General features: G+C 34.3%; 1 protein-coding gene across 1 annotated transcript; it reads left to right on the top strand.

Annotated features, from left to right (window-relative positions):
* Nucleotides 1-4,564: 4,564 nt before the first annotated feature.
* LOC139855091 (transcription factor MYB3R-4-like) lies at nucleotides 4,565-10,223 on the top strand. Its single transcript, XM_071844343.1, has 13 exons — nucleotides 4,565-4,667; nucleotides 4,913-5,068; nucleotides 5,371-5,425; nucleotides 5,831-5,888; nucleotides 6,235-6,329; nucleotides 6,603-6,706; nucleotides 6,887-7,015; nucleotides 7,163-8,468; nucleotides 8,544-8,664; nucleotides 8,773-8,854; nucleotides 9,258-9,366; nucleotides 9,713-9,904; nucleotides 10,042-10,223. Exons 2-13 carry the CDS (start codon nucleotides 4,989-4,991, stop codon nucleotides 10,132-10,134), a joined length of 2,424 nt encoding a protein of 807 aa, XP_071700444.1. The 5' UTR covers nucleotides 4,565-4,667; nucleotides 4,913-4,988; the 3' UTR covers nucleotides 10,135-10,223.
* The last annotated feature ends 210 nt before the right edge of the window (nucleotides 10,224-10,433 follow it).

Genomic DNA, 10,433 nt, shown 5'->3' with positions numbered 1-10,433 from the left:
ATAAGTTGTATCAATTAACCGGTTACGACACAAGGTCGGGCGAAATGTGTTCAATTAGTCCTATGGCTCGTTACGACTCGAATATATAGCATGTGAATCATGTTGTCAAGTTTCATGCAAGATATAAGTATAAAAGCACGTTAGAACAATTGCATAAGTGTTTGGTTAAGTTTGACTAAAAGTCAAACTTGGTCAAAGTCAAAGTCAAAGTCAACGGGGTCGGGTCGGGTATCCGACAATTTTTCTATGAAAGATAAGCATATATAAGTATGTTGGCCAAGTTTCATGTTAATCGGGGGTGCGTAGCATAGTTAGAATTAAACGTAAATGAGACTTTTTGGACAACATGCAAATGGCGCTCCGCTCAGATTCGTGGCGCACCGCTCCGTTTCAAGGCAAAAGTCTCGGCACCACTTTGTAGGCATTCGGCGCTCCACTCAGGCAATCGGAGCGCCGCTCCGTATGCCTGACAGAAATTTTGGGCTGTTTTCAAGTGTTCAACTCGAACCAAACTTCAAACAAACATAACTTATGAACCGTAGACATTCAAAACACGTATCTTATATCGTTGGAAAGGTAATTTAACAAGGAATACAACTAAGTACATATCATCAATCAAATCCATCATTTTCAATAACTGAATTCCCGTCGAATGATCATTTAATGCTTGTTATCAAAGTTTCAAGTTCATAAAACGCATAAGATGATTCGGGAACTTAATACACACATATAATACGCCGTTTTGTAGGTAATTACGCATACAATACTACTAAACACTTACAAACAACATTGCAAAGCATTTAATGCATCAAAATTCACATTCAAGGCTACCAAACCCTAACCAAAAATCATAACATCACTAATCATGTTAATGTAAAGTTTACATGTCATCCAACATACCAAAATGAAGCTAATGATGCTAGTAACACATTTAATACATGAACTTTAACATTTAAACAATATTTAATCAACCAAAATCAAGGATTTAACAAACTCATTTTTCATATTCAAGCTAGTTACTTAAAACAAACAAATCGAGCAAACCAAATACATATTCATGTTAGACTTGAGCCATAGACACTAATTAACACCATTTCAAGTAAAAAACACTAAGAACATGAAATCTAGAGTTTTAGAAATGTTATCCAAACGAGATGAAATTGGTATCAAGTTGTAGAGGATGAAGAGAGGATTCTAAAAGTACAAATCGTTTTGTTGTAAGCTTCCTTGAAATGATTTAGATGATGATTTTGTGAAATGGGTGTTAGTGTGTGTTCTTGAGATGGAGAGAAAAAGGGAAGTAAGAAAAGAGAAAGAGGAGGTTGAATGAGTGGTGGTGGTGAAGTGGTTGACTAGTTGACCTAGTCACCACTTTGCCCACTTGGCAACTTCGGTCCCTCAAGTTTAAAAGTTGGTGCGTGAATTAATCGAACGAATATTTTAAAAACGCAAATTAACGAGCGATGTTATAATTAAATAACGGGAATATTAAGAATGTTAGTTAACGAAAGATACAAATTTAGATAACGAAAGATATTATCTAAAAAAAAAGACGGTGTAAAAATAAATTTAACGGAAAAACGCGGGATGTTACAGTCAAACTATATGTACATATCATGCATTGATAAATATCATCTGAATTGCCCTGCCACATATAAGCAAACGTCTATTATATACCAAATCAGTCATAATACAATTAACATGTATCTGTAAGAGTTCCAACACATGTATCCACATATATACAACAACAAATTGCAACTTGAATAACCAACAACTTGGCAACAAATTGCAACTTGATATACTGTGCAGAGTTATAAATTTAAACAGTAATCTATATACATAATACAAAGATTTTAATCCAATTAAGCCTAATCCTAAACAAACATTATTTTCACAATAACCTGTACATTATAAATCAGAGTTAGGAACAAAACAAACCTCAATCGCAGATGCAAAGTCAAAACAGGAGCTGCAGAATTTTACTTCAAACTACACCAAAAAACCTGTAGAAGAAATCAAATAAAACGCTAACCTTCATATCAGCGATCTCGATTACAGGAAAAAAGAACTAAACCCCTAAAATTCTATACTCATCGGTTACCTCAGACAGCATAAATCATTGACGGCCCGCACCGTAAACCACCAGCATCCATCAACCTTAGTATTTTTAAGGTTACATCACAGTTGAACAAAAGAACAGAGCGAGAAAAAGAAGTAAAAAGGTTAAATCAAACGATTTAACCATAATCCCTCTTCCCAATATCCAAATCGTCGAGATAATACCACTGATTCAGAAAAAAGAAAAACCCTAAGGTTGAGTCGCTAAGAAACAGAATGAAGAGAGCGGTAATGCAGAAGATCGAATGATGGATTCGTAAGATTGAAGGATGGAGAGGCGTATGATGTTGAGGATTGTTTGAGAGAGGGATAGAAACCTGGATGATGATACAGTTAGAATGGAAACAGGTGTGTAGAAAAGCATTCAAAATTGGATTTAAATTTTTGATTGAAGAAATAGATACAAGCGTGCTCTGTTAATTTTGCAGTGAAAGATACGGTGTGCGGTTAAAAAAAAATGTAGTAATACTCAATTGATACTGTAGTTTTTAAAAAACGTATTTTTTACTGATTGTTTTTATTTATTTATTGTGCATTAAAAAATTAGATGAAGATGATGTCATGCAAGTGATCTTAGAATGTGACATGTGTCCTGTATTATTTTTTAAGGTATGGTTAAAATAATGAAGTGATATCATCAAAGTGACATTTTCATAGCATGTAATAGATTCTATACAACACAAATCCAATACAAGTTACTTTATTGAAAAGTAACTTGTGAGTAAGTTAATAAAGTCATTATTTTATTTTTGAAAAAATATTATTTTAAGACAAATTAAATTAGAAAGTGTACACTTAATTAAATAGAGAAATTGGTACTGTATTTATTTATCAATTATTGTGCTAATGTGTATTACTACATTTAGTATGTACTTAAGTTGAAATTGCCTTAAATATTGATATTTACATTTAATACAATTTTTTTTTTAAGTAAGCGACGAAACCCTCCTATGAACGAGCACATTGGCTCCTCCATAGAAGGTAAAACCTCAGGTAATCAAGCCCCCCGAGAGCGAGACCTGGTACCGGGTGAATTACGCATTATTCGTACCCTCTAGTCACGCTCCCTTTTTTTTTTTGAACAATTTGACATAACCAGGAATTGAACTTGGGTGGTGTGCTTGATTGGACAACTCGGTGACCACTCATGCAAACCTGAATAGTTATTTAATACAAATTAAATCTGTATAACTATTTATTTATTTATTATTATTTTTTTTAACCTGGGTATCCAAACGGTCAACTTGACTAATCCCAAGGCGACTACTCGCTACGCGAGCAGCCCGGAGTCATTGCAGGCGAACCTCCGTGACCATGAGTGGATAACTGTAGGTGTCTGGAATCGAACTCATGACCTCCACTATGGAAGGCTAGGGTCATTACCATTCAACCACCACACTCATGGTTAAATCTGTATAACTATTACGTACATTCTAATGCATGAATTAATTATACAACAATATCGTCAACACAATTTCATGTAATACATAGACACATATTGTATTGTATTGTATTAAGTATTAATTAAAAATGATAATATTTAAATAAATTATAAATTTATTCAAGTGTATATTGTTTCAAAAACATGTGTATCGGCAGGGACATGTTAGCCCTGTGTTGACTTTGTCAACCCATCCAGCGATCCCCGGTAGCCCACTGGAGCCTGACGAAACACCATCACCCATTTTCCCACAGCATACCAGACCCGATAAACGAACCTGCATTGTCATTGTTTCAATCTTCGCATGCGTAGGACCAAGAGATCATTTGGGTCCGGTAAGAATGGTTTTTGATCCAATTATTTAGAAAATCCTCACCTAGTGAGAATCGAACCCTCACCTCCTCTAAGGGAGAGTGAGTCATTCACCACTAGGCTATTGGCCCATTTTAATAATAGTCACAACATTAAATTTAAAATAGTGATAAATAATAAATAAATAATAAACAAATAAGAATAAATAATGAGAATAAAAATAAAAAGTATAGTAATGACGTGTACCAATAGCTAAAATGTAAGATAATGAAGGAGAGAAAAACGAATTGTTTGTAGTTGTATTGTAAATCTTATGTGTTTGTAATAAAAAGGTATTGTAATGTAATAATTTTTAAAATTTTGCTAACAACAATTTTAATAATTGTTGTTAACATACATTAAATTATTGTACCTAATATCTAATTACTAATATATTTACTAATTTAAATGACAGTTATTAAATTTTACAATGGTTTAAAACGTATGAATGATAGTTTTAAAAATTGTCGTTAGCAAAATTTTAATTTTAATTTTAAATTAAATTAAATTAAATTAAATTTTTAATTTTAATTTTAAAGCTGACTTTTAATACTAACAAAATTGTTGCCAAGGTTTGATAACCTCATTTGGCCCCCCCTCTTGTTTTTTGAATTTCTGAGACCGTTTGTTCTCTTTCTTCCTCTCTCTTTCAAACACACACACACACAAAAACCCTTACCAGTGTGTACTCAATCGCAGATCTATTAGGGCTTTATCTTCTAATTTCATTCTTGGATCTTTATCTTTATATGCGCTTGTAAGTTTTCAAAAACCTTTTTTAATTCTTTAATTTCTCGTAAAAATGAATCGATCTATTTTCATATTTTTTTTTTTATATTAAATCATCAATTTTCCTAATTTAGTTATAAATTCGTTGTTCTCAATACAATTGAATCGATCTTTTTTTCATCCTACTTCTTCGTTTGCACCATTTAGTTTACCTTTTTTTTGCTTGTGTAATATAAAATGGTAATTAGGGTTTTGTTTTTGGGTACTGTGCAGGTACTCATAACTGATAATGCTTTTGGGGCAACGATACAAGTGAGCGAGAACGAGGAATGTTTTGCTGAGATCAGCTATGGAAAGTGATTCGACAATGATGAATTGTTCTTCTGATGAACTCACTAAAGGACTTCAGAAATTGCGATCTTCGAATGGGTATACGTAATATGTAATTAAATATTTAATATTTCTTAAATAGTGATAATTCTGATTGTAATTCAACAGAAAACACCCAAATTTGAATAAGTAGGTGGAGGACCTGTTGTTTTGTTAGAACACAATCTGCAAACACAATCCCAAATGTCTCCATAGTTTTGTATACTAAACCACAACAGTAAATACTTATATTGTATATGTATCTAATCTATTATATCTATTACGGAGTATATAATTTGACGATTGAAAGAATCTGTTTTAGACCCGGTACAAACAATAAAAGTATATGCTACTATTTGTAGGAGGACGACTGGCCCTACAAGGCGTTCAACCAAGGGACAGTGGTCTGCAGAAGAGGTATATCGACTTTATGCTTAGTTCTTGCTTTTATATGTTAAAAAATGTCTCTTTTTCTATGTCAATTTTGTAGTATTATAGCGCATGTAGTTTGGATTGTGACAATTTATTTCAATGTCCATTTTATTAATGTTGTTTTGTTTTGAAATAATAATTTAAACCTCGTTCGGATGTTATGCTTTTAAGTTAAATGCTCACATGTTGCTGCTATTTTCTGTGTGTGCTTATTATACTGCTTTCGTTCTGTAGCAAGAACTATTTTACCTCTACAATATCTTTTCTCTGAGGAACTGTATACTCATATTTCTTCATAGGTGTTGTATAACTGTATTTATTAGTTTGGTGCTCGCATATATTGTAATTTCGGTGGATTATTAACCTTGTACACTGTTGTTTATATTGTAGGATGAAATATTATGTAGAGCTGTTCAGCAGTTCAATGGCAAGAACTGGAAAAAAATAGGTACATTTTCTTTATATTTGATATGTTGTTTTATCAAGCTATCTCAATGTAGGCTATTAGGTAAACACGTTAAGATATTTGTTGCCTTGTATGAGATGCTTATGTACATGTGTGATTGTTTGCCTTCGCACATGTCTTCATAAGGTATTGTGAGAATTGTGATGCACGTTAAGTTAAATTAAATCATATAGCTGGAGGTTCCGTCAGATGAGTAAATTTAGGGCCCACAATATTTAATAGATGTCCACTTCTTGTCTTAATATTACGTTTTTTAATTGTGAATGATTTCTGAGTACTGTTACTGTATAAACGTTTGTTTTTATACCTTAAAATTCTGACATTTCAGCTGAGTGTTTCAAGGATCGAACTGATGTTCAATGCTTGCACCGGTGGCAGAAAGTTTTGAACCCGGAGCTTGTTAAAGGTCCCTGGTCAAAAGAGGTTAGTCATAACTACTTTGGTTATTTACAGAAATGATAAACATGTATTTTGACAAATAATGACATCATGTTGCTTTTTCGACATACCAGGACACTTATGTTTATTGTCTTGTAAGCTGCATTTATTTATAAATTGGCTAAATTTACAATGCACTAATCAATTTTTCAATGTCCTATGCCCTTTATTATTTTTAATAGATTATCTACTTCTTGATGCATCATCTAAGCTATGTTAAACATCACTTATTGTTTTAACATCCCATAATATATTCAGGAAGACGAAATAATTATCCGGCTAGTGGAGCAATACGGTGCCAAAAAATGGTCCACCATTGCACAACACCTACCTGGTCGAATCGGCAAGCAGTGTAGGGAAAGGTAAGATGTATTTCATCATGCTTGTACATTTTAAATAATGCGTATTTATTAAATTATTAAGTATTATTACAATTACAATTACAAAATTATTGAGTACAGATAGCATACTCCTAATCAACCTGTCTGTAATTGTATTATTACAATTCAATATTATTGAGTGCATCTTTACTATCTATTCAGGTGGCATAATCATTTGAATCCAAACATCAACAAGGAGGCTTGGACTCAGGAAGAAGAACTAGCATTGATTCAGGCTCATCAAATTTACGGGAATAAGTGGGCCGAGTTGACTAAATTCTTGCCTGGCCGGTATGCATACAAGTGTAACTTTTGCATAATGGTTTATTTATCCTTTGGTACCCACTCAAGCTAATTTTTAGTTTTACATAAAGTTGAGGCGCATCTTCTACCTTTTATTTATGCTTAATAAAATGTCATTGTTTTTGTGATTTTCAGTTCAGACAACGCGATAAAAAATCATTGGAATAGTTCCGTAAAGAAGAAACTAGATTCGTACTTGGCATCGGGCCTGCTTCAGCAGTCACAAGGCTTGCCACATGTCACCCAAACGAACCAATCAACGCCATCCACGTCATCAAGGGTGCAACAATGTAGCGAAGACGTTGCAGAGACCGAGGACATCTCAGAATGCAGTCAGGGTTCTAGTTTTGTCGGGTCCACTAGCGTCATACCTAATCCGGCAGTTTTATATGCTCCTCAAAACGTAACCCAACGACTTGAAAATACATCCAACATGGTTGAACAATGTTACTCACATGATTGGATAGCTACAAATAATGATTGGCAACTACAAAAGATTCCATCATTAGAGATGAACGAGGATTCAGACTTCATTAACTGTATAGATGTTGATCCGATCCAAAATTCGGAAAACGTGGCCGGCGGTTATGATATGGTGGAGAATACGGTAGTATGTGAAGATATGTACCAATGTCCAAATAGCAACCAAGTTGTTGTTGGCGCTTCAGAATTGGTTCCCAATGATGATGTGGCAGCTTTAAATTCGCAATCGTATTATTCAGACTTGCTGTTAACTTCATGTTATGAATCTATGTACATGCCTATAGATGGTGGGCCCCATGGTCTTCCTAATGATGTTATAGATGTTGAGCCCCATGTTCAAGATAATGTTAGGTCACAAGATCAAAAACATCAAGTTGATAATGACCCGTTGCAAATACATAACATTAACATTCAAAATGATACAGCAGTCGATGAATCTTTAGAAAATAAGACGGGAGCTTTATCTTATGACCCGCCCCGTTTCCCGATTTTGGACATCCCGTTTTTTAGCTGTGATCTAGTACCATACGGTGGTGGTGATATGCAACATGAATATAGTCCACTCGGTATAAGAAAGCTGATGATGTCATCAATGAATTGTTTTAGCCCGTACAGATTATGGGACTCACCTTCACGGGCTGACAGCCCAGAGGCTGTACTTAAAAGTGCTGCCAAGACTTTTACGTGCACACCGTCTATATTAAAGAAGAGAAATCGTGATATGTGCTCACCATTATCTGAGAAAAGGTGTGAGAAGAAGTTTGAACGTTCGTCTTTTTCCAACTTGGCTAAAGACTTTTCTCGATTAGACGTTATGTATGATGATAATAAGGAAGAATCACCATCGTTGAGTGACGAAAAACAAGATTCCGGAACATTTCTCGAAGATAAAGAAAATTTGATTCCTAGTACCGAAGGAACGGAAAAAAATGAAGGTGTTGATGGCACAATATTGAAAGTGAGTCCAAAACTATAAATTTGTTATTTTTTCAATAATTATAGCATCGAATAACAAGGTTTCTCTTTTTTGAAGTGTCAGGTGCAAGAGTCATCTGGAATTTTAACCGAAAGGAACATGGATAATTTGTCATTTTTTTCTCCTGATAAGATTACCGACAAATCAGAAGCACCAATGGGCCCCAATGCGAACAAATGTGGAAAAAATAGCCAGGTTTTGTCAGAGGAAGTCAATGCCATGACATCATCTTGCGATAATCTGCGTGATTCTCTAGTTAGCCCTCGTACGATAATGGGGAAAAAAGTTGCATCGATGCAGTCTGGTTCCTCATCACAGATTGGTGTCGAAAATTCTGCAAACGATACGTCAATCGAATACTTTGGCATGTAAGATGTCTCAAATTCTTTGTTCAATTTGAATATGATATCTATTTGGTGTTCATTTTTTTCCTAGCAAGTTATAAACTTTTTAGATCTGTAAGACGGCAGGTTAGCATGAGTGGGTAAATGGGTTAAAAATGGTTCAGTTCTAGTTTTATAACAATCTAAATTTTTGAATGGCTGTATGCATTTAAAATACACTTTGGGTGAGTTCAAGTTTTAACTTTTTTGACATGTTCCCTTTTTAACCAAAACCTCCTCAATCGTTGGACCTTTTAACGTTAAAAATAACCCAGAACCAACTCATGAGTAAATGTGTCAAACCCTTTATGGCTCTATTATTTAGTTTCATATGGTAAATTTTGTTAACCTTACCAATATCAATGTCTTTGTTTGTGTTGTTCGGTAGTTTTGGCGAAACACCGTTGAAGAGAAGTTTTGAATCTCCTTCTGCATGGAAATCGCCTTGGTCTTCTTTTCCGCCTGGCCCAAGGGTTGATACGGATATTACTATTGAGGTACGTTGAAGCTGAGTGGGCCTATATTTTATTTGCAGACTTTAGAGGTGGTAATATGGGCGGATTTGGGTAGCTTCGGGTAAAAATTTCAATTTAAGTTGACCCTCTATGGCTCTATCAGATTTTCTTTTTCAATTTTAATACAACAACAATCAGTTAGTGCTTTACGTACGATATCAGAAATACTAATGTATAATTACAGTAATAGTTTAGTTTATTGCTTAATAACAACTTTGATAACTTCCATCATCGTTGATTTGTTCCCCTGTAGCTAATTTTTTGGTTTGGCCTGTTTAAGATTTAATAATAAAACCCAACCCAAATTGACCCATGGAGGTGGTTGCAGGATATTGGTTACTTTGTGAGCCCGAGGGAACGAAGCTACGATGCTCTCGGGTTGATGAAACAGTTAAGCGAACATACTGCTTCTGCATACGCCACTGCACAGGAAGTCTTAGGTGACGAAACTCCCGATTCCATACTGAAAATGAAATATGCAGAAAAGGCGGAAAAGAGTCGGCAAGAATCAAATCTCTTGGTATAAATTCTGTTTATATTTCAAGTCATTTATATCTTAAGAGTTAAACCATGTTTTGATCGACATAAAATGTGATAAGCTATACATTAATGAGACCAATGTGTTTAACGAATTAGTATTTTTGAATTTTTTTGCAGAGCGAGAGACGGGTGTTGGATTTCAGTGAATGTGGAAGTCCCGGCAAAAGTTTCTCAAGCCCGTCTTCGTATCTGTTGAAGAGTTTCAGATGATTTATACTTGTGTAGCTTCCCCATAATATTTAGTATATATATAGTTGTTACTGTATCATTGCATTATTTTTGGATGGTCTAAAACTCTAACTGGAATATATGTTATATATTATTGTTGTAGTGTAATTTGATCTCTAGTTCATCTCAAATGAGTTTCATAGGGGGATTGTTCATGTTTTTGTATTTTCATTAACATTTCAGAACATATATTGGCTAGTTTGAGCTCTCACACTACCTCGAACATCGTACCTCATTGCGATGCATTGCATACTCTCCAATATGACAAGAATTTGAAGGAA

Source organism: Rutidosis leptorrhynchoides, chromosome 6, assembly GCF_046630445.1.
Source record: "Rutidosis leptorrhynchoides isolate AG116_Rl617_1_P2 chromosome 6, CSIRO_AGI_Rlap_v1, whole genome shotgun sequence".
Taxonomy (NCBI): Eukaryota; Viridiplantae; Streptophyta; class Magnoliopsida; order Asterales; family Asteraceae; genus Rutidosis; species Rutidosis leptorrhynchoides.
Note: the sequence above shows the minus strand (reverse complement) of the source record. Positions and strands in the feature narration are given on the sequence as shown.